Source organism: Exophiala dermatitidis (genome assembly GCF_000230625.1).
Source record: "Exophiala dermatitidis NIH/UT8656 unplaced genomic scaffold supercont1.3, whole genome shotgun sequence".
In the NCBI taxonomy this organism is placed as follows: domain Eukaryota; kingdom Fungi; phylum Ascomycota; class Eurotiomycetes; order Chaetothyriales; family Herpotrichiellaceae; genus Exophiala; species Exophiala dermatitidis.
The window spans coordinates 1,676,605-1,702,351 of record NW_008751648.1 but is presented as its reverse complement, the minus strand read 5'-3'; the positions used below and the strand labels follow the sequence as shown (position 1 = coordinate 1,702,351).

The 25,747-nt window shown below is 53.0% G+C and overlaps 9 protein-coding genes across 9 annotated transcripts; 5 read left to right on the top strand and 4 right to left on the bottom strand.

Moving 5' to 3' along the window:
• Positions 1 to 613: 613 nt before the first annotated feature.
• HMPREF1120_03603 (uncharacterized protein) lies at positions 614 to 3,276 on the top strand (the record flags this gene model as incomplete). The annotated part of the gene is made up of 4 exons (XM_009157682.1): positions 614 to 748; positions 851 to 1,655; positions 1,707 to 1,918; positions 1,972 to 3,276. 4 exons carry the CDS (start codon positions 614 to 616, stop codon positions 3,274 to 3,276), a joined length of 2,457 nt encoding a protein of 818 aa, XP_009155930.1.
• Positions 3,277 to 4,029: 753 nt separating this feature from the next.
• Positions 4,030 to 6,143, top strand: HMPREF1120_03602 (uncharacterized protein). Its single transcript, XM_009157681.1, has 2 exons — positions 4,030 to 4,606; positions 4,682 to 6,143. The coding sequence occupies exons 1-2, from the start codon at positions 4,407 to 4,409 to the stop codon at positions 5,940 to 5,942; spliced, it is 1,461 nt and encodes a 486-aa protein (XP_009155929.1). The 5' UTR covers positions 4,030 to 4,406; the 3' UTR covers positions 5,943 to 6,143.
• Positions 6,144 to 6,860: 717 nt separating this feature from the next.
• HMPREF1120_03601 (uncharacterized protein) lies at positions 6,861 to 9,778 on the top strand. Its single transcript, XM_009157680.1, has 3 exons — positions 6,861 to 7,712; positions 7,782 to 8,362; positions 8,437 to 9,778. Exons 1-3 carry the CDS (start codon positions 7,605 to 7,607, stop codon positions 9,050 to 9,052), a joined length of 1,305 nt encoding a protein of 434 aa, XP_009155928.1. The 5' UTR covers positions 6,861 to 7,604; the 3' UTR covers positions 9,053 to 9,778.
• Positions 9,779 to 9,805: 27 nt separating this feature from the next.
• Positions 9,806 to 12,357, bottom strand: HMPREF1120_03600 (phosphatidylinositol glycan, class Q; the record flags this gene model as incomplete). Its single annotated transcript, XM_009157679.1, has 2 exons — positions 9,806 to 12,163; positions 12,220 to 12,357. 2 exons carry the CDS (start codon positions 12,355 to 12,357, stop codon positions 9,806 to 9,808), a joined length of 2,496 nt encoding a protein of 831 aa, XP_009155927.1.
• A 19-nt stretch (positions 12,358 to 12,376) lies between these two features.
• On the bottom strand, positions 12,377 to 12,752 carry HMPREF1120_03599 (phosphatidylinositol glycan, class Q; the record flags this gene model as incomplete). The annotated part of the gene is made up of 3 exons (XM_009157678.1): positions 12,377 to 12,442; positions 12,492 to 12,584; positions 12,633 to 12,752. 3 exons carry the CDS (start codon positions 12,750 to 12,752, stop codon positions 12,377 to 12,379), a joined length of 279 nt encoding a protein of 92 aa, XP_009155926.1.
• A 1,128-nt stretch (positions 12,753 to 13,880) lies between these two features.
• HMPREF1120_03598 (uncharacterized protein) lies at positions 13,881 to 16,154 on the top strand. The gene is made up of 4 exons (XM_009157677.1): positions 13,881 to 14,863; positions 14,920 to 14,973; positions 15,034 to 15,093; positions 15,153 to 16,154. The coding sequence occupies exons 1-4, from the start codon at positions 14,806 to 14,808 to the stop codon at positions 15,764 to 15,766; spliced, it is 786 nt and encodes a 261-aa protein (XP_009155925.1). The 5' UTR covers positions 13,881 to 14,805; the 3' UTR covers positions 15,767 to 16,154.
• A 737-nt stretch (positions 16,155 to 16,891) lies between these two features.
• Positions 16,892 to 18,382, bottom strand: HMPREF1120_03597 (uncharacterized protein; the record flags this gene model as incomplete). The annotated part of the gene is made up of 1 exon (XM_009157676.1): positions 16,892 to 18,382. The coding sequence occupies one exon, from the start codon at positions 18,380 to 18,382 to the stop codon at positions 16,892 to 16,894; it is 1,491 nt and encodes a 496-aa protein (XP_009155924.1).
• HMPREF1120_03596 (uncharacterized protein) lies at positions 18,336 to 24,042 on the top strand. The gene is made up of 4 exons (XM_009157675.1): positions 18,336 to 19,006; positions 19,078 to 19,104; positions 19,160 to 20,115; positions 20,175 to 24,042. The coding sequence occupies exons 1-4, from the start codon at positions 18,731 to 18,733 to the stop codon at positions 22,903 to 22,905; spliced, it is 3,990 nt and encodes a 1,329-aa protein (XP_009155923.1). The 5' UTR covers positions 18,336 to 18,730; the 3' UTR covers positions 22,906 to 24,042.
• HMPREF1120_03595 (transcription initiation factor TFIIH subunit H4) lies at positions 23,446 to 24,972 on the bottom strand (the record flags this gene model as incomplete). The annotated part of the gene is made up of 1 exon (XM_009157674.1): positions 23,446 to 24,972. One exon carries the CDS (start codon positions 24,970 to 24,972, stop codon positions 23,446 to 23,448), a length of 1,527 nt encoding a protein of 508 aa, XP_009155922.1.
• Positions 24,973 to 25,747: the final 775 nt, after the last annotated feature.

Here is a 25,747-nt window from a genome sequence, read left to right as displayed (position 1 = left end):
TGGCGGAGTCGAATTCGGTGGCCACTGATACGAGGCTGTCTTCCCCACGAGATCAGAGTGGAGCGGCCTGGGGACGATCTCGAGGTCGGTTGAGACGTCCGGACACTGGGAGGAGAATTGGCTCGCCACGATCGTGACAGTGTAGAAGCACTCACCACTAACCGGTGAAGGACGCACTGAAGTGATTTGAGCTTCTGATATTTCACCAGCAATCACTAGCGAGGGGGATTGACTGCGAGGTTGGACTAATTGGTCAATTGGTGGGACGGGGCGGTTGCGGTGTTGCCTGCTCACGTGCTGCGCAGTGCTGCTGCTTCCCCGCCCGGTCCACGGAACAGGCTGCGGCTTGACCGTCATCTCTACGACTACTACTACTACCGCCTTATCGACCGCCTCTCTGTCTCTGAACTTGAACTGCTCTTCCATCTCCCATCCTCCATAACCCCAACCTCTCATTCTATTCCGTGCGCAGAGGCATCCTGTGTACTTGTGCCGTCGATGGTCTTTCAAGTTTGAGGAGTCCCTCTCTTGTAGCCGCCGCCTCTGTGTGCTCTGCCCGCAGGTGCCTAGTTCGCCTCGCCTGAGTCCGCCTGCCTAGGCCTCATCGCCCAGTATGGCTACACCTCATTCTCAAACGTCTCCCCTGGGACCTGATACTCTGATCACTGTCAAAGTGATTATCGATGGCACTAATCGACGATTCAAACTCGCTCTTCGCGACCTCGGAGCCAACGTGCTTCCGCAGAAGGTATTCAATGCTCATCAGCCTTACTACTATCGCCTCCTCCCTTATGCAAACCCGACCCTCTTCGAACCGCTTCTTGAAACTTAGCTAACCCGGTCTTTACAGCTCCGTTTCTTGCTCAATATCCCCGATGAGCAGGAAGTTCGCTTCGATCGATTCTCCGATTCGGCCGGCACCTACATCACCTTGGACAGTAGCAATCCTGCCATATACAAGCAATTGTATAGAGCCGCCAAAGCTAAGCTCAAGCTACGTTTGAGAGCTACCGTTCAAGCTCCGGCGAAGTCGCAGAAAGGGGAGAACGCTGAGAAACCCCCGATGATTGAACTACCGGAGCATATGAAGAACACTGGCATAATCTCTGAGCCGAGACACAGTTTCCTCGAGACTGTTCTGTCTCAGCCATTGGGCAACGGCACTGCATCTTCGCTCAATTCTTTCAAGACGAGCTGCCCATATTCACTACCTTGTGCCATTCCCGGCGCCTTCGACCTCAGCCAGACTGGTTCGGATGAGTTGCCGCCCAAAGGTCCAGTCAAGATCCGCGGCTCCAAAGTCTTTAGCTTCCCTACCCTACCGTTGTTGGATGACTTCCCCTCGGCCTCTTACAGCATTGACTGCAACAATTGCGGCATGACCGTACCTAATGAGCATTATCATTGCGGCATCTGTGAAAATGGAGATTTCGATCTCTGCAAACCTTGTGTTGACGCTGGCGTCACCTGCAATGGCGAAGAGCACTGGCTTCTCAAGAGAACCATCCGTAACGGCGTCGTCGTGCCTAGCACTACGGAGACCTTACCGCCGAAGAAGTGCCCGGAAGCTCCCACTGGCTCCTCGGACGACACCGTTACGCCAGTCACTCTCGAGCAAGATGATGGGGAACGCACCTGTAACTCTTGCATTAGCCGTACGTCCCTGTGTCATATTTGTGCTTTCAAGCTGCTAACGTACCACGCAGAATTGCCGGCCCGAGAATTTGTAACTTGCCAGGATTGTCCTGATTTCGACCTTTGCTTGAGCTGCATGCAGGATGAATTACACGGGCATGATCCATCCCACAAATTCAAAGCACAAGAGACCATGTCTTACCTGACCTGTCCTGAAATCAAGGAGCTTTGCGCTCCGGGACGCGGCGTTCGCCACGATGCTATCTGCGATGGTTGTGAAAAGGTAAGCCAGTGTGCTCATTCATCAAGAAATCCGATCAGACTAACAAGCTTCAGAGTATCCGTGGTGTCCGGCACAAGTGTTTGTCTTGCCCCGACTTCGACTATTGCTCAGGCTGTATCAAAACTGCTGGCGAAAACCACCAGGGTCATCGGTTTGTGCCCCTCTACACACCTCTTCAGATGCTGGGTGCTCCCAAGCAACGCCACCGCGGTATCTACTGTGACGGACCACTGTGTGTTGGCCAAAAGCGGTACATCACTGGCGATCGCTACAAATGTGCTGTTTGCCATGATACCGACTTCTGCGCCAGGTGTGAGGCATTGCCGAACAATGGGCATAATTCATCGCATCCCTTGATCAAGATCAAGGTCCCCATCCGAAACATTTCCATCAGCACTCAGCATGAAACCGAGGGCGGCAACAATATGACACAACTTGGAGATCGCCCGTCGGCCAAGCACGTTGCCACTGAGACCACCCGCTCAATAGTGGCAAATGCCGCTACCCAAGTGCAAACGGTGGCGGAAGTTCAACCTACCGAGACTGCGCCGTCTGCCGTGGAGCCCGTGAAGGTGAACGACTCTGTGCCGAGTCCACCAGTTGGCAATGATCTTCAGGCGTGGTTTGTCTCGGACTCAACGCCTGATGGTACTCGAGTTGCGCCGAATCACCTGGTGTCACAGTCCTGGACAGTCCGCAATCCTGGACCAGACGCCTGGCCAGCAGGCTGTGCGGTGTACTACATTGGAGGAGATGACATGCGCAACTTGGACATTCATCATCCATCTAGCGTCAGTGCAATGACTTCCGCCAACCGCAGCAACTTCCTCTCTACCAGTCTCGAACCAGGAAAGACTGCTGTCTTTACTGTCCTCCTCAAGTCGCCGCCTCGTGAAGGACGGGCTATCTCCTATTGGCGTCTCAAGACACCTGGTGGACTACCATTCGGTCACAAGCTCTGGGTTGACATTGATGTTCGTGCTGCTCCGGTCGACTTGCCCGAATCTTCTGACTCGTCGTCTCCTTCGACCACTGCCGATGTCAAAGTGGGCACAGCTAAGAATGACAAGGACAAGTCAGAGGCCAGCTCCACAATGATTTTCCCAAAGCTGGACAAGGAATCTCCCATGTCTAGTCTCCACGATGTCAGCGCAGAGAGTGTTGATGTAGCACCCGTGTCAGTCATGGAACCAACCACCACGACGGACGAACAGGAGCTTCTCGAGGATGTCGAAAGCCTGGAACTCGAGGATTCCGAGAGCGACCGGGAAGGATTCCTGACGGACGAAGAATATGACATCCTCGATGCGACAGATGAGGACTTCTTCATGGAGGCCCAGCAGGGAGGCAGCAAGTAGGCCCATTTTCCACGGCTTAACACTTGTATCAAAGTATGATGATGTGTATTTCAACCAGTCTAGCAACAGCTAGGCACACTTCACGACAGGCGGTCTTGGTGGCGTTGACACTGGGATCGAGCATATGGGGTGAGTGACAGGCCATTGGATCTCAAGAATGAATCAGGCGTGTGATGGTTGCGGGTTGCGGGATTGGGAATGAACGGTCAGCTCTTTAGTATTGCAAACACAAGTTGAGATGAAATGAATCTTTGTCCACTCATCACTGGCATGTAGCCATTTGTGTGCTGTCAGGGCGGGCTCACTACGGTTTATTTGGCCGGGTAGAAGTCATTTTACGAGGGAGGTTAGACAAAGATAACATGGTACCCATCCAAACTGCACGTTACTATGCGATTGGTCAGCAGAGAGTGGAAAGGAGAGTGGCATGATTCATGCTCCTCCGCGTTTACACTATTCAGTTGTACTCGACTGGTCCGAAACGACCAACCTTGGAACTTGAACGCCCGCCCCGAAAGTACCTGCCTATGACGACACCCCGGTTCGAACAGCCATTAGGAACTTAGCGCCTCCCTTTGGTTAAATGGCTACCAATCAATGGCAGGTCGTAGTTAATGTCCGCTGTTATTGTCGTGACTTAGCTGCGCTAGTCGTGCTAACACCCGCCTTCGCCCACAGTATTGCACAATGATCGGCCCGCGAATGCTGACCATGTGCATCTAGGCAGTTACTAGCAGTACTACGACTGGTCCTCTTGCTTGGTGACAGGCGCCTGTTGCCCTCATTCCGCCCTCCACATTCTCATGTGTTCTCGGCCGCTTTCACCGCTGATTGCCATCTGCTGCTCTTTATTAGCATCAGACCGCTATTGTTCTGGCGTCTGCCTGACTCGAGCCTCCCCCGGATTCACAGCCTGCAAGACAGCGTGAATAAAGCCTCCACATGTCGAAATATCGACGACTTCCGTTTCGCCATCTTTCGTACCGTGCCTCGCTGCCCAAAGGGTGACGAGCTCTTTACCGACTAAATCCCACAAAATCCCATACCCCGACGACTAGGCTGCCATCTTACCAGTCCGATTTCATTCCCACCTTGTGATCTGCGCCTACGTCCAGCATCGTATTCTCATCATGCACGACGATCTGCGCAGAAGAGCTCTTGAGAGCGGCAAGACAGTGTCCAACAAGGCCAAGTCAAAACAGTCGTCGCGAGCCAGCTCTCGAGCCAACTCCGCTCCCAATTCTCGGGTGGCGTCTCGAGTACAGAGCCGAGATGCCTCCGACGAGGAAGATGGCGGAAACGGCAATCTCAGTGATGATACCAATCAGAGGTGAGAGATCCTGCATCTTGTGTGCGGAGACGTCTTGCATGGCACATAACTTACATTGTATGACATCCACTATAGCATCAATTCGATCGACGCGCTTCTGGAAAGCGACGACTTCAATGAACAGACCACCGAGGTGATCCGGCAAGAACTGGTCGATGCGATTGCCGATCTTCTGGAACGGAAGGGGAGTAGCAACAAGAGTCGGGAAGATTCCTTGACCACCTATGTCAGATGCTTGACATCGCACTACCTGGCCGAAGTCCTGCATGGGCGCGTGCCCGAGCTTCTCAGCGCGTTTGGTCGAAGTATCAAGGCAGAAACAAGCGAAAAGGAGACCACCCTGGCTCTACGGGCAGTGGCGCTGACTGCAATCACGTTTGCGGACCATACCCTTTATGAGACGGTGTCTGGAGTGTTGAAACGAAGCATTTCGGACTCGCAATCCTTGCCTGTCAAAGCTGCTGGCATTTACGCTTTAGGGATATGCCTGTGCTTTGGCGGAGCTGGAGAGGAAGAGATCTCAGAGATGATGACGTTTCTGCTGGAGATCGCCTCGAGCGATGGATCCTTCATTGGTGCCGACGACGACCCGGAAGTCGTGACGGCTGCGCTCAACACTTACGGATTCTTGGCTACTCAGGTCGAAGACGTTGAGGATGAGTCTGAGGACGCCGTGGCCGCGTTCCTGGATCAGTTGGATGCCGATGATGTCAGGGTGCAGGTGGCGGCTGGAGAGAACATCGCTTTACTTTACGAGAAAAGTTACACGCCACGAGAAGACGACGACGACGTCTCATCCGAGGGGGAAGAGCAGCATGAGAACGGAGTTGGATCGTCCGACGAACTCGGCGGAGCAAGGGATGACTCGGGACTGGTGAAGCGCTACAATGCTTACCATAACACACACGAAGTGGTGGAAAAAGTGACGGCGTTGGCCTCGTTAAGCACCAAGTCCATGCACCGGCGTGACAAGAAATTACTGCATCAATCATTCGCCAGCATCTCGGTCACAGTCCAAAACCCGAAACTGGGACTCCAATCCAACAACGCATCGAAGAGGGTGGTTCGAGTCCATCGCGAAGGCGAGATGCGGGTGGACAAGTGGTGGAAGCTGATGCGACTGAACGCCATCCGAAGACTGCTGGGCGGAGGGTTCGTCAATCACTACTTCGAGGGCAACAAGCAGGTCTTGGATGCGCTGCCAATGATCATGCGTTCCACAGGAGATGACGGGATGCGCAGTCCTCGCAAGGGAGCGAGCAGCAAGGGCAGCAAAGGTCGCTTTCGAGATAACCGCCGTTTTGTCACGGGAGACTTTCTGTCCGCCGACGAGTAGGGGAGAAGTAGAAGTGGCAATGTTACTTGACAGAGACGAGAGACAGATATGGGTTACCAAATGATTCTTGGTCACTTGCATGATACACGACATATGATATCCTTACGACACCTACCAGTACCTACTTCTTATGCATTATTGGAGTTGATAGGAAATATACCACGCAAGAAGAATGCATGATTACCTAGTCTAGACACCTCACACGTGGGCCATGTATTCGCCTGAGTCGAAGATGGCTCATGTCATGTAGGAAGGACTACTAGTAAAAAAAGGTCCAACGATGTATCGGGGCTGTCGTCTAGTTGTAGTAGTCGGGGAGCCGATTTAAAACGCTGTGGACGATGTATACGTGGCCGGGCAAAAATAATATCAACGTTGACAGCACCGTGCAAGTGTTATGTTCCGGCTCGGAAGCACCTCCATTCCGACCGAAAACTTGAAGTTACTAGTACTAGTAGGCACGCACGTCCAAGTCTTTGCCAAATCCGCCCACAGCAATGCAATAATAATGCAGGTGGCGATCATCTATCAACGGTTCAGTATAGCAACTGTAGCTGTTCCCGTTTGTTATCACAACAGAATCCAGGCTCCGAGTCAGGGGCGCATGGAAACGTAGACTGTGCCCCCCTACTCAAAAGTCGGGGTGCGCTGCCAATCTTGTGCTGAACCGTCAAATAAACACCGAAATCTTAGCCAGCTCCCCCTTACATCATCGCCCACTTGGTCAAGACCGGATTGTGGGCTGGGCGCTTCAGGTGCCCGTCAGGCGGACTTTGAGGCTGAGTCTAGTTGTGCGATGAGGCGTCCGGCACCCCTCGGCCCCTAAACTTAATGGCCAGTAGCGCCTATAAGCGAGGCTGAAGAAGGGTTAGAAAGGCTCCCCTCCCCTCCTACCAGTACTGTAGGGTGGCTTGTGAGGCTCCTCCGGCTGAAATTGTCGCCGCCCGCAGTGCCTGCACTGATTATTTCTAGTACTGCTAGCGGGCGCCTCGTACGCGGCATCTCAAACGCCTGGCACTCCCTGGTTCACCTGCCTTTTACTAGCATCGTCTTCCTGTGTTTCTCTTCCTTCTTCCTCACTTGCGCACACATCGAGAATTGATCAGGGCTTCGTTGTCGTCCCCGTGGAGTCCTCCCGCGAGATTGTGGCATCGTCGGCTTTTGCTTCTGTTGGTCTCTTTCTTTTTGGTCCATTATTCGCACCGAAAACGCCCCTTGATCCGTCCGCTTTCAAGTTCTGCTTTGTCCAGCCAAGCTATCGTTGTCCGCCCAAAATCACCATTTTCCTACAGGCACACGACCTCAATCTCGGCTGTCACGCGAGGTATCTCGCGACATCCGACGTTAAGAATCTTGCGAGCAGGCTCATCAATCGAGCGAATATCCTTGCCGCTCTTTTTCGACTTTGTCACTCCTTTTGCTCTTTGAATAAACCACTCCTGGCGGGTTTTCCCACGGCCTTCCCGCGCCTCTTCACCCTTCCACCTCTCACCGGGTCTGCACGTGACCAATTCTCCGAACCTAGCGACACGCGACATTCCAACGATCCACAGCCTCGACTTTTTGCCCGTCTTCGCCCTCAGCACGTTACGGATGAGCCATTCTTGACTCTCTTCCCTAATATCGATCTCTTCTACCACCATTTTACCTAGATCGCCATCAATGGCTTCAACCCCGGCGTTCACCAACGCTACGGCAGTCATGGCCGACGCCGCAAAGCCTAACTTGGGCGGGGCCCAATTCGCCTCGCACACTTGGATGGAACCAATTGTGCGTTACATGTCCTGCTCCACGGGGTTTACTCTGTCCGACTCCAGTACTAATGTTTGTTTCCTCTAGATTGTGGTGTCGATCATGATAGCTTCTCTCACATTCAATCGCCGGCGAGGCTACCGAATCATGGATTCGAGTCGGGGTCGTTCACCAACACGATCTCTCCTTCCGCGTGGTAACCGTGGACAAGATGAATGGTCTGCCGACAGCTCTGGTGCCGACGACGATTCATATCTTTCCAACGATTCAGATCCCTTTACCTCGACAAAGTTTCCGCCGAAGAAGCGCAATTGCTGCGGCATGACAGTGCGCACGCCCAACTCATCTCGATTCGCCGACAACATCCATTCTCGCATTCTCGCCAAGTTTCCTTTTCTAATCGAGATGTTCTATTGGGCACTGAACCTGCTGTTTTATACTTTGACTAAGGCGATCGCGCAAGTCGCCTTTTCTGGCTACACTGGTCTGCGAGAGCTGGCTCAAGACCACGGCATTCTCATTCTCGACATTGAGCACAAGTCCTGGCTGAGATTCTTGTTTCCTATCCAAGAAAGCGAGTTTCAGGCCTGGTTTCTCAACAACCACCTCTCTGTTATGACGTTCTTGAACCGCATCTACTCTCTCGTCCATATTCCCGGTACAATTGCGTATGTCCAACCTACTAACCCAAATTCCTTCTCAGCTGTTACAGGTCCTTAGGCTAACTTTTGTGTTTCATTAGCTTTCTGTCATGGTACTACTACGCCGCACCTTCACACTCGGCGTTCGCCACTGTTCGTCGAACAATGACGCTAGGTAATTTCGCCGCCTTTTTCATCTTCACCTTCTTCCCGTGCATGCCTCCACGCCTGTTGCCGAAGGAATATGGGTTCCACGACACCGTGCGCCAGGCCAACGCCGAGTCTGTCTGGGTGGGCGGCAACTACGTCAACCAACTCGCGGCCATGCCGAGTCTTCATTTCACCTACGCTTTCTGTGTTGGATCTACCTTTATCTACCATTCTGGCATCTTTCGACGGTCACGCGGCCGCAACGAGCCACGCAAGTCCATCTTCACGCAGATCTTTTTCCTCGTCGCAGGCATCTGTTACCCTCTTTTGGTCTTGACGGTCATTGTTGCCACCGCAAACCATTACTGGCTCGATGCCGTGGTCGCCATGTTTACCACCACCTTGTCCCTGCTGTGCAACAAGGTCTGGTTCTTCTTGTTGCCGGCCGAGGATATTCTGTGCTGGATTCTCAGGGTCGACAAGCCTGCCCCGACAACCGGACAGAGATTACTGGATTCGCAATCGGCCAAGTACCAGGTGGTCAAAGATGAGGAAGATTTGAGCTGAAAGGGAAAAAATATTATGATGGCTTGAACAAGTTGCTGTACTTCTTGCCCCATTAATCCTTGGTCCTGTGCCAGTAGAGGCAAGCAAAACCAAAGGGGAGAAAGTAAACAGACAGAAGTGTTTGTTCTCGATAAAATCAGCTCCCAGGATTGGCTTGACATTCTTGGACATTTTTAATTTACAAAATTGGACTCCAAAGTGTCTGTCTACTATCTGCCTGCCGGTCTGTCATGGGGGATTTGTCAAAGCAGCGGCAAAAGCGTTGCCTTGGTTTCGAACCGAGCAAGTCTCGACTCGATCTGCCCCCCCATGGCTGTAAAGCGAAGGGTCTTGAACAGCAGCGGCCATTTGTTCTTGGAGTCTAGTCCGTGCCTTTTTCCTTGGACCGGGTCACGGTGTTGGCAGGAAAAATATAGATGGGACTACTCAGCACCGGTAGAATAAAAATAATTCGGAGTTCCGGCTTGAATGAGTATTTGGAATTGACAAATTATTGATGTTATTTTGTTTTTGGGGTATTCAATCAGATGCTGACGGGACAATAGTACTTGTACTGCAGTGATCACCGACACTAGTAGTACATCGCTCGGCACACTGGCATGGTTATACTGTAGTATCTAACAACCACAACCAACTTGAACTACCAATTATATATACCTGGGTACCTCCGAGGGTACCAGTAGAGTAGTCAGAGCTTTGCTTTGTTTTGGGAATTTTCGTTTTTTCCGTCTTGTCAAGTCAAGTCAGATCAGGTCAACCCTTTTCCGCATGTCCATTCCCGTTCGTCCAAGGGTACTGGGCCGAGAAGTCGAAGCCACTTCTTGTACTTGTACGGTGTGCCGCTGAATTGCTGCCGGAGGTACCAGTAGTAGAGTTGGTTTCACTACTACTAGTAGCACTCAAAATCTTCCATACCTCCGAAACCGTAGCCCTCTCCCTCGGAAGAACAGAATACTGCAAGCCATACATCTCGCTGCGGCCGAGGGGTGGGACAAACCGGCCCGTGAGAAGTCGGAGGATCACTTTTGGGGATAAATAGTGTTGCCGGATGCGGGCCCACAGTTGGAAGTATTGTTCGAAGATGTGTCGGAGGGAGAGGGGTGTGGATGAGAGACGGATGTATGATGCGACAGAGCTGGTGCTGTGCATACTTTCTACCTCGGAAGAACTGGAACTGGAACGGGACGCGGATTTGTCGTCGTCGTCGTCGTGTCGTTGCTGTTCGGTGTTCATGTTGTTGACTTTGTTTGGTTTTGGTTTGTCGTCCTCCTCTTCTTCATCATCTGTTTTTTCTTCGTCGTCATCTTCTGCTTCTGATTGAGGTTGGGCTTGGGTCTGGGCTTGTTCTTGGTCTGCTTGATCATCCACGATACTAGTGGTTGCATTCTCGACTTGCTGCTGCTGCTGCTGCTGCTGTTGGTCCGGAAGTCTGTACTGCTCGGCGTCCAAAAGCTCGAAATGAACACCTCCGGGTAACCGCTTGCTGTCCTTGATGCGGAGCATCAGCGCAAATAAAGGAAAATGGTTGAGACAAGCCAGACAGGTGTCGAGGGTGGCTTTCAGCGAGATGATTGCCATTCGAGCCGACGCAAAAGTCAAGTAAAAGACCACCACGGTCGGCAGCAAAAAGAACAACAATGTAAACAAAATGGTACCCAAGAGCAATTGGTCCAGGTCGTAGTCGCAGTTGTCGATGCGGTTGCGCAGCACGTTGCGCTTCTTACCCCGGAACAGGTGGAACAGGCTGATGATGATGGTGAGCTGCCAGTTGAAGATGCGGGCGCTTGCGACATAGAACGAATAAATGTGGATCGTCATCAGACTCAACAGATCGGAAAAGATGGCTATCGGCATGCTGGCCCCGGCGAATGATGAACATGCAATCAAGTACACTATCATAGGCAGCCGGGGTAGGACAAGCATGACCGTCGTCGAAGACCAATACTCAATCACCCATAGAAACAAATCGCCCAGAAAGGCCGCGAGCTCCGTGTTTAGTTTCAAACCTCCGGGAAACGACATGAGCCACCGGATCATCCGCTTGAGTCCCTCAATGGTGTAGCCGTCGAGCACTCCTCGGACAAATTGCGACGTCGCCTGCGCGTTGTCGTTCAAAAAGCTTCCCAGGGCGATGCCGATGATGACGTCGTTCGCAACTAGCCATAACGAGTTGTAGAACCGGATGTAGTCGCTGTTGGTGGTGGGGAACGAAGACCATGTCGCATGCCGCCGTCGAAGGAGTGCATACTGCGTCGGATAGTAGGAGAATTGCTGGAGCCGCAGATGCACTTGCTGGCAACAGGCCGAAATGTCCTTTAGAGCGATGGTCCCGCCGCTCGGTCGTCGACGACTTTCTGGAATCTGCAGCCTTTGCAGCGGTAATGGCCATTCGAGGATTTGCAATATCCCTTCGGCAACGATGCGATGGCCGATGATTGCTATCTTGAAAAGATACAGAAGAGTCGGAAAGGCGTACGTCATGAACAACGTCCAGACCGAACAAGCCGCGAACGCGTAGAGCGATTGTGCCGATTCAACCACCCTTTCACTCACTGACAGGCTCCGTTTCCTCCGCGGTCCCACCAACGGCGTGTTCTTTTGCAACAAATCGGCAACTTCTTGCGCACAGTTGATCTGGCGGAGGATCGCATGCAATGCAAGCTCTTTGTCTGTAGGTTGATGTCTCACCACGGTGTGGAACCGAAGTTTCTTGACCAACTGAGTCACCCTTTCCCGCTCTTGCTCCTCTTGTATCTCAACCTCGTCGGGAGAAAATAGCCGTGCCCTGTCCGACGAACGTTCTCGACCCAAGGCCAGAGATATGGGCGTGAGCGAGACGTATTGCATTTGGGTGGGATTGGGAGGGTCGAACAGAACGATTTGCACTGACAGTCCTGCACTGGCCGGGCAGTAAATGTAAGGCCTGTTCTCGCCGGGGATGGTAAAGGCACAGAGTCGCGTCGGATCGAAGGTCTGCGGCAAATCAGGATGATTGAGTGTGCCGAGAACGTGCATCGTGGACCTGTCGCAAAGTTGAAAAATCCTCGCCACGGGATAAGGACTGTTCCGGAAGAGAGTGCCCATTCGAAGAGCCGACTCGACGCTGCGGACCTACGTCCGTCATCAGAGGCTTTTCCTGTGCTGACCGGCTCTTGAGTGTTTCCTACCTCGACATCCTCCAAGACGGTTATAACAAAAAAATCCAGTTCCGAGTTCTTCCATCCTACTATCACACCGGGTGTGGTTGTCCGAGTGAGGTTGTTCGGCCAGAATATTCGTAGCATGCCATCGCTGTACTCGACCATGATACCATATTGTCAAGGCTCAAAATGAACCCCTCCGACGCAATTGTTCGCGGGCCGAGATACCATGCGCAGGCACTCGAGGATGCTACGTCCAAGTCAGTGGCCGGGCTTCGTCGAGCAGTCTGCTAACTCACAACTGCTGCCTCCTGCGCTGCTAATCGATCCAACGGGATTGCGATAATGACATAAATGAGGGAGATGAGGACGAACGCTTTCGTGGCTCGCGTCTGATAGTCTGGTCAGCTCCGAGCGTGCGATTTGGCGACGCCACATACGACAACCCCGTGGTCCCAGGCAAAGATTGCCAACTCGTAGAGCCTGGTGACGAGATCCCAGCGCGCGGTGATGTAGCCAGCAACGAAGATGCCGATAGTCAGTGAGGAAAAGGGGTGCATGCAAGCGACTCCGTTGCAGCGCGATCAGATGTTGACCCTTTTGCTCATTCACATAGATATTTTCCCATGTTCTATGCTCGGAACAACCGCTGTGCTCTTCCCTGATCGCTGAAGCTCGCAAGTACTAGTACTGGACACCGTGCACGAAACGCGATCGCAGTTGGATCTCTGAGCTCCACACGTTCCTCGAGGCCGGAGATATTATGGTCTGGGCCATCCTAGATACGGCTACGCATAGACGCATCAGCGCATCACGACTGGGGTATGACCGGGTCACATTCTGCCACACAACATCTAGAAGTCGTCTGGGCCAGGTGTTACAGGGTGTGACATTCGCTGCCGTGTAATCCTGCTTGTGTTCCCAGTCATGGCGAGAAATTTCCCATCACGGCTCCAGAGATGCTTAGATCAGGTACGGACTGGACTGACCGCCCAAAACCATTGCCGTCTTCTGAATCCCCATCCCCTACCTCGAGTCCCCCGGTGTGCCTCAATGGTCCATACAAGAAGTGCTGAGGTACACATAGAGGTACACGCTCAATCAGCTTGCTTTTCAAGGGTCATCGTGGTGAGATTGCCGCTTGAAGGCACCAATGGTGAAGCGGGCGGGCAGAGATAAACGCATTGGATATATCGTATCTCAACTGGTCAACTGCCTTGCGACTTGCAATCCATTCGTCTTTTTCCGGGTCTCTATTCCTTCTAACCGCAGAGACATGGCTTCTACCTCGACACATTCCGCTCTCGAGGTTCTGGTACTCTGTTATGAAGTGTCCCCCGTGTGTCCTCTGTTGTTTCATAGTCACAGCAGCTTTTGTGCATAGTCCTCATGTTCAATATGACAGCTGTTGTGACTCCCTTCCGTTTCAACTGTCCCTGTAGGCAGCACAGGCTTCTGCCTTCATGATGTCCTTCTTTGACAGCTGTCTTGTTCTTGTGTCCACTTCCAGCACTTGTAAAGCCAGAGAACACTGGCATTACTAGACGGGAAACTGTAGCGAGGGCGCTAGTAAAGCCAAGGCCTTAGCGGTCGATCTCCCGAGCTTAGCGTCGGATGAGGCCGCTTGTAGAGACGTCGAAGCTCATTTGCTCATCTGCTGTCTAAGCTTTCCTGTTGGACGTCGTTGGTATCACTCTCTTCAGCATGATTTGACAAAGCCATCCTCACACCAGGTAAGTCGGTGGGCGAGATGCTCGCAAAGGTTGGCAAAGGAGTGTGACAGATCTGTGCAATCTTGTCCGGGAGGAGAGATGAGACATTGCAGGTAGCCGATGCTGGGGCCCCAACCACCTTGAATTCGCCCAGTGAATGGCAGAGACTCGGTCCTGCCTGGGTGCTTTTGATATCAGGCACCATCTCCCAGAGGCTGCATATGCCCATCTGCCATATCTTAGCGACATCCCTGAGCCCTCTTGCAGTCGGCTTCACTCTCCTCGTCATTAATGTCCTGTGGCCCCCTGTTTGTGCTTTGAAGTCTTTGTCGGGTACATGCATGGTGGTTGCTCGTCGGGCTCCAGAATTCCTTTGTGCTTGCAACCCTTCATCGGCAGGTGCCCGGTTGCTGAAGCGCACTTTCCTTCCCAACGCTCTGCAGCGGCAACGCCAACGCCAACGCTGTCGTCCTGGATCGACCACTGCCAGTGCCTGTGATCCAGTGATCCAGTGACCCGCCCGGCGCTGGATCAACCACTGCACTGCCTGAGAATTGTCCAGCGATCGGAGCGCTGGATTGGCCGGCAATTGTCTTGCCCTGCGATCTGATCAGAGCATCACAGAGGATCAGGCTGCGAGCAGTGGTCTTCCCAAACGGTCCTAGTGGCCGGGGTCGATCTGGCGACTCTCCTTCACTGCTATAAATTTCTGCCTCGCATCCTCACTCCTTCATCTCACTTACCTACTTCCACCGAATTACCTCTCTTACTCTACCACCAAGTTCCTTCAAGCCTCTAGGTTGCAACTCTTTTGGACCCAGACACCTCGGACTTGGATACTCGTTACTCTTACTCAGAGCATTCTATCCTCCAAACCACTACTTCCCTTCGGTCATTCATCATGAAGATCGCAGGTGTTTTCGGCCTCATGGTCGCTGTCTTGGCAGCACTCGGCTTCGGTATGTTGAAACTCACTGAGATCCGCTGTTCCTTCCTGTTGCTGACCAAAGAATAGCCGTGGCTTCCGTCTCTGGAGACTTCGAAGACAAGGTCATCGCTGTCTTGCAAGGTAAGTTCTGACCCTCCCACATTTTAACCCTCAAGCTTTGGAAACTGACAAATTGCACAGCTCGGGATTATCCTCTTGCGGTTCACGAAATCAAGGAACTCGTCAAACTCATTCCACGTGGTAAGTGGCCAGAATGTAATGCGTTTTCGGCGAGTTACTAACTTTATTTTCTGACTCAGACACCGTTACCGTTACTACTACCGCCCTGAGCTGCGCTCCGTACGGACTCCCACCTGTCGCATCCACCTACTTCTCCACTGAGACTCCTGTCGGTTATGGCACTACTTCCGTCGAGGTCGGCACTGCGACTTTGACTCCTGTCCCAACCCCAGAAACCTCTGGTAGCACTGTCGCCACTGTCTCAACCGTTTCTACTGTCTCCACCACTGTCGCGACTGTCAATACCGCCAATACAGAGACCGCCACTGGTACTACTGCCCAAACTCCCACTGAGAGCTCTACTGGTACCGCCACCGAGACTCCAGCTGAGACCCCTGGCATTCCGGTGACCACTCCATCTGTTGGCACTACTCCAGTCACCTCCACTACCGCGGTTGAGAGTAGCACAGTCCCTACCTCCAAGGCCAGTACTCCTGTCGAGACACCCAAGTCAAGCACTGTTGTCGAGACGTCTTCGACTGCAACCCATACCACCGTGTCCACCACCTCGACTAATGGTTCGGTCCCTCCAACCTCTAGCACCGGGGTTCCACTTGCTCCCAACAATGGTGGTGGCACAGTGGGTGTCAATGTCGGATTGCTCGGCCTTGTGGCTGCCTTGGCTCTGGCCTAGGTTCGCGGGCTTGTACATACCCCGACACTCATTGCAGCTATGTCTGCCATGTACCATACATGCATTCATTGGCATTTGCAATGGTGACAGACATACCATCTCGAGTTGGAGATCGAAAAAGAGTCACTGCTAGCTGGTTTAATGAAAGACAGACAGATTCGACCACCAATCAAAGGGCACCAGAAACTGGATCTGTGTTTTCTTCAAGCTAGGCCATTTGGTTCGGCAAGATGAAGCCATAGGTCATCGGTGTCAGGTACACCTTGGGTTGGATCAGGTCTTGAATCCCTTTGCTATTGCTTCTAATACTGGTTCCACGTCACATTAGGTGGCAATTGATCTCAGGGTCAAGGAACCTTAATAGGTAGCTAATCAAATCACAAAACTGCTTTTGCAATTATGTCTTCCGCTCCATCTCCTTGCTTCTGGGGGAAACTCTAGTTGAAGTGGTAGTAGTCTGTAGCATTCGAAGCCTATGATGATGAGCAGCGTAGTTCTGTTCTACCACTGTACTTCCATCAGTGGGCCATTTACTTCCACCCGTGGTACCTTTACTCAGCAGTCACCAACCAGGAGATTAAGGCGCTGTCTTGGTCCTCTGAGCCGTGTATGAGACAACACTGATGTGACTTCACATTCACCTCATGTCACTTCGGCATCTGATTCTTTTTTTCCACTGTTTGTGGACTGTACAATGTAGATGTCTCCTACAAGATGTTATGCATCTTTGCTCCACATGGTAGAGAGGGCCGCTAGCGCAAGGCTGAGATTCTCGGTCAATCTTCGGCTTCTCGCTCAACCCCCCTGGCTGCTGTGAGGAGCTTATGTCTATGTAATGTTGCTTTGTGTATTCGGTACGCCCCTCAGCACTTTGTGATGCTGTTAATGGGCATCTCTGGGTCATGCTCTATGCCTTTTGTTATATATTTATCTAGAGCTGTGCAATGTCTGCACTAGCTACTAGTTTGAATTGTACTGTCATGAAGTCCGGAGGGAAGAATTCAGCCAGAGTGGAAACAATTGATATAAAATCGCACCCGTGAGAGACAACCAAAGTGGCCGCCTTTTGACCTGAACCAAACTAAACACCATTCTATATAGATTGTACACTCTTTTCTTTTCATATCACGAGGTCTCATTCTCATTAAGAATCCTTTCATGGCCATTTTGGTCTTCATGCTTCTTTCTTTTCTCCCAGACCTCTTCCCAAAACCCTTCCTTCCACAGCCGTAAGACTTCGAAGCCGACCTCTACGGCAATGAGCACGATGATCATCCACTCTAAGAACAAACCATGCTTCTCGCTCAGCCGCTCTCGGAGCACAGAGGCGATCTCGGCGGCATAGTCCATCTTCTCATTGAGGACTTTGATTCGGATGCCGACGTCGAGCGCTCGACCGACCTGGTCATAGTAGTTCTCGAGGTTCAGTTCATGGCGCGAGTCCCAGAACAGATCGGGCAGCGAGTCAGTCAACTCGGAATAGAGATTCAGCTGGGCGCGCAGCAGGAGCAGTTGGCCGGTCTTGCGCAGGATGAAGCGCTGTGAAAGCTTAAATGGCAGCCGGGAGCCTTTGGACAGGAGCATGGGGATGTCAGCCGTGGAGGCGAGATAGGTCGACAAGTTTGTCTCGAGGACAGCCAGCTTGGTGCTGCGCGCGAAGCCGGAGGAAAAGGCAATCTTGGTGAGCACCGTGTCGACCGTCTGGTATTGCGATTCGTGTCCCTGGTGGTCGTCACCCCCGCCGTGATTTTCAGAGGAGTGGTCGGGTCGCTTGGTTCCCAAGATGATGGTGTCGCCGCGAATCGTGCTGTGTTCTCGATTAGGGTCTTCGATGTAATCTAGGTCTTCGGTCTCGATGGGTTCCTGGTGCGGGTTGATCGCGGCGGGAAGGAGAGTTCGGGTTGCAAAGTACGAGGTGAACCCTTCGGGCAGCGCCCATGTCACCACGGTCCCAGAGGGGAAAATGAAGACATCCCCGACCTCGGTGGACGATAGGTCTCTGGCTCCCGGATTCGTCGATCGATAGATGGACGAGATGGGTACCTGCACGTGCAGAACCTGCGGGAACAGTCCTGTCCCCAGCGGGTCGGGTTCGTACCCCTTGTTCCGTAGGATTTCGACCACTTTGTTCAAGTCGAATTGCTCGGCTACCGCGTATGCTGTGACGATCTTGGACGTCACCGAGTCTTCTTGTTCTCGACCAGAGCCTGAGCCTGAGGATCGAACCAGGTTCCCCGCTTTTGTCCGCTGCGCTTCCAGTCCGACCCGCCGCAATGATGTCTTGGTCCCCGGTGACCTAGCGGTCTTGCGTTTCGAAGACGAAGACTGCACAACGGCACTTGTGCCTGTGCCGTTTGTGGCAGGTGCCGGCGAAGGAGAAGGCGGAGTGATAGTTTCAGTTGGTCTTTGTTCACCGTCTCTTCTCTGCGCCGTCTGGCTGAACAGGGCCGGGTTCGACGAGAAGAATTCTCGCCGGCGTGGACCCTGGAAAATCGGAGATGCGTGTAATGGCCGGAACCCAGGTTGGCGCAGGGTCTCGTGTCCTGCCCGTCGACATGTCGAGCAGACATATTGGGTTCCTAGACACAGCGTCGGACGCACGGCAGAGGGCCGCATGGCAGTCAGTGCGCAGCGTGTTGGACGGCCGCCGGTCAGGAATCAGGGTCGATTTGGTTGATTTTATTTTCATAAACCATCCAAGACTCGGAGTCCAGCTCCAAACTTTCAGCATTGGAGACGCACTGCGGCGGGAAACCCATTTGATCTGCCGGAGCATTATGTGAGCCAGATTACTGTGGAGGGTTCATGCACGATATGCCGCTTTGATGTTGGTCACATTGGGACTGTACTTTGGTTCGCTGGAGTACTAGCCTCAGGTACTGTACAGATGCCCATCGTCCCGCATGTGAGCGTCCGGAAAGCGTACACCGACTGATGACGCGACTTTGAACATTCTCTGTCTGGATGGCGGCTGGAGATGGCTCGTCCGAGCCAGGCCACGGCGAAGACCCGCGTGTCGAGCCAGGGCATCCCGCAGCTCCCCCAGTATTAGAGCCGACCGACGATGAGACCGAGGAGGACGGTGACGAAGATGAAGATGAGGACAATGCTGACGAGGAGGAAGAAGACGAGGAGGAAGAAGAGCCACGATTGAAATATGCTACATTGACCAGGAATCTGAGCCCGATATATCGCAATGGAGACGCTACAAGCACGTTCCTGGTGGCCGGGGATAAGATGGCAAGTTGACTTACCTACTTCACTGCAAACAGTCGTGTGGGATGTGGTCTAACGTGTTCTGGCTCTTCTAGATCGTGGGAACTCATAATGGAAATATCGTGGGTTGCTCTTCAACCTGCGCCCGACCAGGGTGTATCGCTGACAATTGAATAGCACGTTTTCACCCTGCCATCCTTCGCTCCACTGCGTACATATCACGCGCATACAGCGAGTGTATCTTCCATCTCGATCTCTCCATATACGCCTCCCTTACCCAGCCTTCGACCCGACTTAGCGCAAAGATTTGCGGCATCGACAGCCTCTACAAAGGAGCAGTCGCCTGCAAGCTCACCGACACCCAAGTGGAAGCAGCAGCAACAGCAACAGCCGCCGGTGCCCAACATTCCTGCCAATCAGATTTATATAGCAACCTCATCAATCGACGGGAATGTGTGTATTGCGTCGTTGGTGGACCACCGGGATGTCCAGCTTCGCAACTTCGGAAGACCCGTGCAAAGTGTGGCCCTTTCGCCAGAATACAAATCGGACCGGAGTTACCTATCAGGAGGACAAGCTGGAAGCCTCGTCTTGACCACCGGTGGACAGGCAGGCAAGAGCGTCAACGCAACCACAACCGGAGCCGCAGCGGCGGCATCTGGCTGGCTAGGGGCCATTGGTCTCGGACACAACACCGGGTCTGATAGAGTGTTGCACAGTGGCGAGGGTATTATCAACACGATCAAATGGTCCCTCTCTGGTAAATATGTTCTCTGGGTTAACGAACAGGGAATCAAGATTATGAGGTCGAATTTGAGCTTGGAAACTGCCGAAGCCGGTCTTGAATGGAAACGAATGAGCCACATTGACCGGCCCAACCGCGCAGGCTGGGAGGAGATGGCTGGAGTATGGAAAGCTCGGGCAGAGTGGATTGATCGAGACAATCTGGAAAATGACGATGACCATTCTCCTAACGGTGCCATATCATCCCCAGCCAACGGCGCGCCCGTCAAAGCCAGAGTGGAGGAAATCTTGGTAGGTTGGGGTGATTCGATATGGCTTCTCAAAGTCTATCCTGGATCTGCCGAGAGTGGAAGTGACAACAAAATTGGTCGCGCAGAGGTCGCTACGATGTGAGTCTTTGGTGTTTTCGGAGGGTAGGGTTTGGGACCGTTCGCTGACGCTGACTTAGTATACGATTTGATGACTGTACAATATCTGGAGTTTCGCTTTATACCCCGAGTCTGCTTTTAGTGCTTGCATATATGGAGAAAAAGGACAAGTCACCATCCCAGGGTAACGAAGGATCCAAACGAGGACGGCGCGCCCGACACAATGCATTAGAGCCGGAGTTGCGTTTGGTGGACATTAATACCAAGGAAGAAGTCGACACCGACACCCTAACCATGAGTCGATTTGAGACACTTTCATCTTCGGACTATCATCTTTCCGTGCTCCCTCCGGTCCGAATACCTGCAGCACTTGCTCAGAAAGGGTACCTTGGCACAATAGGCTCCGGCATGAGCACCATGGGCACGAGTCTGTATACTGGAGTCGAGACGGTCGGCCAAGGCATGTGGGATGCCACAATGTATGGGCCTCGAATGCTGGGCGCAAATCGGCTGTTTAGCGGCGCTGAGAGTACCAGGAGTGGTATGAGCGGCCCCGAACGTACGGGAAGCACTCGAGACCGGCACTATCTCACAGGCTGGCTTCCGGGGTTTGGGTCTAGCGAGCCCCATCCCAGTGAAGACACCAACGGCGTGGTAACTGCTCAGAACATGAAGATTTTCATCTGCAGCCCGTACGATTGTATTGTGGCGGTCAGACGCAACCTCAATGATCGGCTGCAGTGGTTGCTTAGTGTCAAGAAATACAAAGAAGCCTGGGAACTGGTCGACCAACATCCCGAGGCAGCTGGAACCACGGCAGAACCTTCAGAGTCCTCGTCACCGCCTACTCCATCAAAGACAAGCTCCCTTGCAAGGTCCAGCTCAATCACTCCCGCTAGTCCAACAAAGGCACGGCAAGAGGCTACGCTTGCCGAGTTCTTTGCGGACTCTGCCTCAATCACCAGCTCTGCGCAGAACAAAGCAAAACCAAAGTACTCGGCTGCTGAGAAAGAAAAGCGCCGCGTAGGCGAGCTGTGGCTCAAACAATTGATCGATGCAAACCAGTGGGCCGAAGCCGGTGAAGTAGCTGCCAAAGTGCTCAACACCACCAGCCGATGGGAACATTGGATCTGGATCTTCATCGAGAACAAAAAATTCGACGAGATTTCGCCTCACGTACCTACACTGGAGTTGACACCTCCACTACCATCCTCGATCTTTGAACTAATCCTTGGACATTATGTCGAGACCGACAGAGTACGCTTTAAAGAGTTGCTTGACCATTGGCCATCGGATCTGTTTGAGATCGGCAGCATTACAACCGCAATTGAAGACCAACTTCGCGGCCGCGGTGTGGCCAAAGGGTCCAAAGATTGGCGAATCCTTCAAGACTGCCTGGCCAAGTTGTACCTTGCAGATGGGCACTACGATGAAGCCTTAAAATGCTACATCAGCCTTCAGGATGCAGACACAGCTATGTCGCTGATCAAGGAGCATCATTTGGTCAACGCGGTAGCTGACGATGTTGCCGAGTTTGTCATGCTTCGCATCTCGCCTTCTCAACTGGAATCCGCTTCTATCGAGGAGCTGGAGGAGCTGGCCTCGGATCCTATCAAGGTTCTTGTGGACGAAGCAACCGCAGGAGTGGTTGAGCCGGACGAAGTCGTCGCGCAGCTGGACACCCCTCGACTGCGACGATTCCTGTACTTCTACCTCAAGGCTCTCTGGCGGGGCGATGGTACGCAAAACACCTCTGCCCTTCCTCGTGTCGGTCACTCCGCCGCCGTCACATCTTTGGTTGCAGACGCCGGCAAACAGCTGGTCGAGCAATTCGCCGATATTGCCGTCGAACTATTTGCCGAGTACGGGCGCGATCTTCTGATGGAATTCCTGCAGACGTCCACGGCATACACATTCGAGGAGGCCGTCAAGATATGCGAGCAAAAGCATTACATTGAAGAGCTGGTCTATCTCTTAAGCAAGACCGGTCAGATGAAAAAGGCATTGTTTTTGATTATCAACGAACTCAAGGATGTTTCCAAAGCCATCGCCTTCGCAAAGGAGCAGGACGATCAAGGGTTGTGGGACGATCTACTGGAATATAGCATGTCACGCCCGCGCTTTATTTCTGGCCTGTTGGCTGAGGTCGGCACCGCCATCGACCCGATCACGTTGGTCAAGAGAATCCCGTCTGGCTTGGAGGTCGAGGGCCTGAAAGACGGCTTGAAGAAAATGATCCGCGAATATGACCTGCAGGACAGCATCAGCTCGGGCGTCGCCCGCGTCCTGAGCAGCGAGGTCGCGGATGCCATGGATATATTGCGTCGAGGGCGGAGGAAAGGAATTAAATTCGACGTTGCGCCACCGCCGAGTCATCATTATCATCATCGTCAAAAGGTACAAGTGACCCCATCGATAGGTGGTACTGCGGCTGAGGAGCAGCAACAACAGCAGCAGCGAGTAGAGCAGCAACCCGCAGAACCGGAACTCCAATCCGGACATTGCGCCTCGTGTCATAGGGCTTTCCACCAGGAAGAAACAGAGACTCTTGTTGGATTTGCCTGTGGGCATATCTACCACGTCTCTCATCTGTTACATGGCCCGGAGGCCGAAGGTGACGAGACGCTCCTACCGCAGCCTGCACAGAAGGAGCAGCAGGACAACGATGCTGGCTTTGACGAGACCCGCTTCCTCAGGTCGGTTGGACCTAAAGTCACAAACGCAAGGCTTTTGAAGGACAAGATCATGGAGGTCGGCGGGTGTGCGGTGTGCAAAGGATCGAGGGAAAAGGCCCAGATTGTGGGCGGATAAAAATAAAAGTAGAGGAGCACACATCCACTTCTGCTCCCCTTAGCTCAATGTTGACGCCCCTTGAACATGACGTTTCCCCTCCTTCTCTCAGTAATAGGCTTTAAGAGACATTTCCATGGTCTCTGCGCCGTAAATTGGCTGGGTTTGGGGAAGGCATCCATCACGAGGTGTGGTGAAGACGGACTGCCTCGACGAGAGTAAGCTCGTTTCGGCCGGGACAGCACAATGCCTGTTTGCCGCCGTTTCGAGCGCCGGACCCGACCCTGCTTCCAGTTTCCGTCTCCTTCCGCCTGCTCCATTGGCTGCTACATTTGTTCGGTGTAGGTGCGAGCTGCTTTCCCCCCTTCTCCTGCACGTACATCTTCGTAAAGGGTGGAGGGGGTGGACTCTCCTAGGCAGTGCTGTGACTTGCAGGACGGTGGCAGACACGGCTGACATCAACGCGGGTTGTACTGTATGTAGAGTGTGTGGTTTTCTCAGCCTTCGAGACGTCGCGCTCGTGCTTACGGTTTCGATACGATATATGTGTATGTGCCATCATCAGCCTTGGGCATTTGCGCGGCGTTCAGCCATGAAAGCGCGAACCCCTTCGATCCTGTTGACGAAGAACATGCGTTTCTTGTCATTCTTCCAGACCAGGACACCGATCTCATCGGCATAGCGACAGGGGGCTTCATAGTCGGCTTGGTTGGGGAAATCCTTCAACAGGAAGCCCGGGGTGGTGGTCATACGATCACGTTCCAGCTGCCACAGGTGGATCTGGTCGAGAATGGTGGCGGGCAAGATGGGCACGACGCGATTGGGGTCGGCGTTGCGGGCCTGTTCGGCCTGTGCGTGGCGGCGCATCTGCGGGTGTGCATGGGAGGTGAGGTACGAGATGATCTGGTCGGCGGTGATGCCGGCTTGGATGGCGCGCTGGACGGACGACTTGCTCATTTTGCCCGTGACCAAATTGGGGTGGCGGGATCGCAGGTTGACGAACAAAGATAGCAAAGCAATTTGAAGTGGCGATGATGTGTATGCGTAGAGTCGATAGTTTGTTTCGACAATGATGAAGCCTTTGCCTGCGCCGGCTGATGAGGAGGAGGATGAGTGTGCTGATTTCGTTGACAGGGAAGAGGCGAGCGTCGTGTTTGTGGCGGAGAGGGTGGTACTCGAATCAGAGGTCAAGGTCGTTGCTAGGCGTGTCGGGTAAAAGTAGTCGACGGGCGTGCCGTCCTCCAATAGTGGCTGGTACACTATACCGAAGGAGACCAGGTCCGACAGACATCGTGACTGGGTCTCGTCGAGAGGTGCGGTGGAATATGCCAGGCCCAGTTCGAGGGATGACACGAAGAACAAAAATGACAGGACATCGACCTTGTCCATTTCAAATACCTCTGCGTTGTCGACGTAGAGAAACAATAAGGCCCAAATCTGCGTGTTTATGTCTTGCAGCACAAAGGCGAATCCTTCCTTGGTGATCTTGGCCGCTTGCCCCCGACTGTACGTTCCAGTTAATTCGATCAGGTGGCCCGCCTTGAGCAGCTCAATGACGCCCGGCGACGGCTGGATCGAGGCCTGGTTCTCCGTCGTCCCGCTCTCCAGCAGAATGGACGACGACCCCACCATGTATCCCAAGATGCCTTCCCATCGTTGCCGAGCGTACTCGTCCAGTTGTGCAATGGTCACTTTTTGGTCCTCCGGGACGTTGGTGGCCACTTGTCCGAAAGACCGGCTGTCACCTGCACCGGTCAACGCGCGCCGTAGTGACTTTGCAAAGTCCGGGGTCAAAGCGTACGCCTTTGCGCCGTTGTAGGTAACATCCTTGAAGATGTGGTAGCGGTGAAGCAGGTCAATGGCGTATTCCCGCTCTCCGCGGCTTGTGTCCTTGACAAAAAGCTCCAGTTGTTTCACCGGTACTGGTGCAGGCATGTATACAAGCATCATGACGAACGACTTGGCCAGACTCGTCAGCCGCTTGCGGAAAATCGCCAGTGCAGATGCCGGGCTGCGGTATAGCCGGTAAAACTGCGTTCCTGGAAGAGTTTCCAAGTACTCCCATGACTGAAGCGTTGTATCTGCCATTGTTGAAGCGTGAGCGACGCGGCCACGGTCGGGATCAGGACTCGAAATGCCAGCGACGGCGGCGAGCGACAGCAACTGTAACCTCTACGTCCATCCAAGCAGTTATGGAGACGTCCAGGTTAGCCAAAGCATAGTTGAGGGAATCAATCAATGTTGGAGGCAGCACACGACGGGTGACTTGATCTTAAAGTCGGATAGAAACAGCACATGCGGTGCCCGTAGTAGTATCAAGGTAGGTAGTTGAGGCAGATGTCGATGCCAAGAGATATTGGATACTTTCCAGTTAGGACAACTTATCACGCTGCTTCAGACCTGGACTTGGGCGCCGCTTCTAGCGGAAGACGAATATGGGCTTTCATCTCACATTCATACTTCTCTGCGCAGAACAAACAATACAACACTGTACATTCTTGACAGTGGCCCAGATCATCCCGGCATCAGGTCTTGAATGGTCCGTCCCTACTCATACAAACCTCAATCCTTTCTTCTCACCGTCATGACCTTTGGCTGCTGCCTGAGAACGTGAAATACGAGCAAGGGTTAGCGTGTCCTGCCCGAGCCACAGTCATCATCGAATGAGAAGAGAGATCCTCCAGTTCAACTCTGCTATAGGCCCATGCAGTAGTGGTATCCAGTTCTCTGAGCATGACTGCCGGACACGGACCAACGTCATAAACTCCGAGACTGATTTCACGCTTCTGACCTCTTGTAGATGAACCAGAACCTCCTTCTTGACGCTCACAATGACAGTCTTACCTTCACTCGTATTGCTTCA

Bases quoted from the DNA above. Each gene is read 5' to 3' on its own strand.
- HMPREF1120_03602 (XM_009157681.1), top strand. From the start codon at position 4,407: ATGCACGACGATCTGCGCAGAAGAGCTCTTGAGAGCGGCAAGACAGTG. The intron at 4,607-4,681 runs GTGAGAGATCCT...CATCCACTATAG, and splicing joins AGTGATGATACCAATCAGAG to CATCAATTCGATCGACGCGC.
- HMPREF1120_03601 (XM_009157680.1), top strand. From the start codon at position 7,605: ATGGCTTCAACCCCGGCGTTCACCAACGCTACGGCAGTCATGGCCGAC. The intron at 7,713-7,781 runs GTGCGTTACATG...TGTTTCCTCTAG, and splicing joins ACACTTGGATGGAACCAATT to ATTGTGGTGTCGATCATGAT. The intron at 8,363-8,436 runs GTATGTCCAACC...GTGTTTCATTAG, and splicing joins CATATTCCCGGTACAATTGC to CTTTCTGTCATGGTACTACT.
- HMPREF1120_03598 (XM_009157677.1), top strand. From the start codon at position 14,806: ATGAAGATCGCAGGTGTTTTCGGCCTCATGGTCGCTGTCTTGGCAGCA. The intron at 14,864-14,919 runs GTATGTTGAAAC...ACCAAAGAATAG, and splicing joins CTTGGCAGCACTCGGCTTCG to CCGTGGCTTCCGTCTCTGGA. The intron at 15,094-15,152 runs GTAAGTGGCCAG...TTTCTGACTCAG, and splicing joins CGTCAAACTCATTCCACGTG to ACACCGTTACCGTTACTACT.
- HMPREF1120_03596 (XM_009157675.1), top strand. From the start codon at position 18,731: ATGGCGGCTGGAGATGGCTCGTCCGAGCCAGGCCACGGCGAAGACCCG. The intron at 19,007-19,077 runs GCAAGTTGACTT...TGGCTCTTCTAG, and splicing joins TGGTGGCCGGGGATAAGATG to ATCGTGGGAACTCATAATGG. The intron at 19,105-19,159 runs GTGGGTTGCTCT...ACAATTGAATAG, and splicing joins GAACTCATAATGGAAATATC to CACGTTTTCACCCTGCCATC.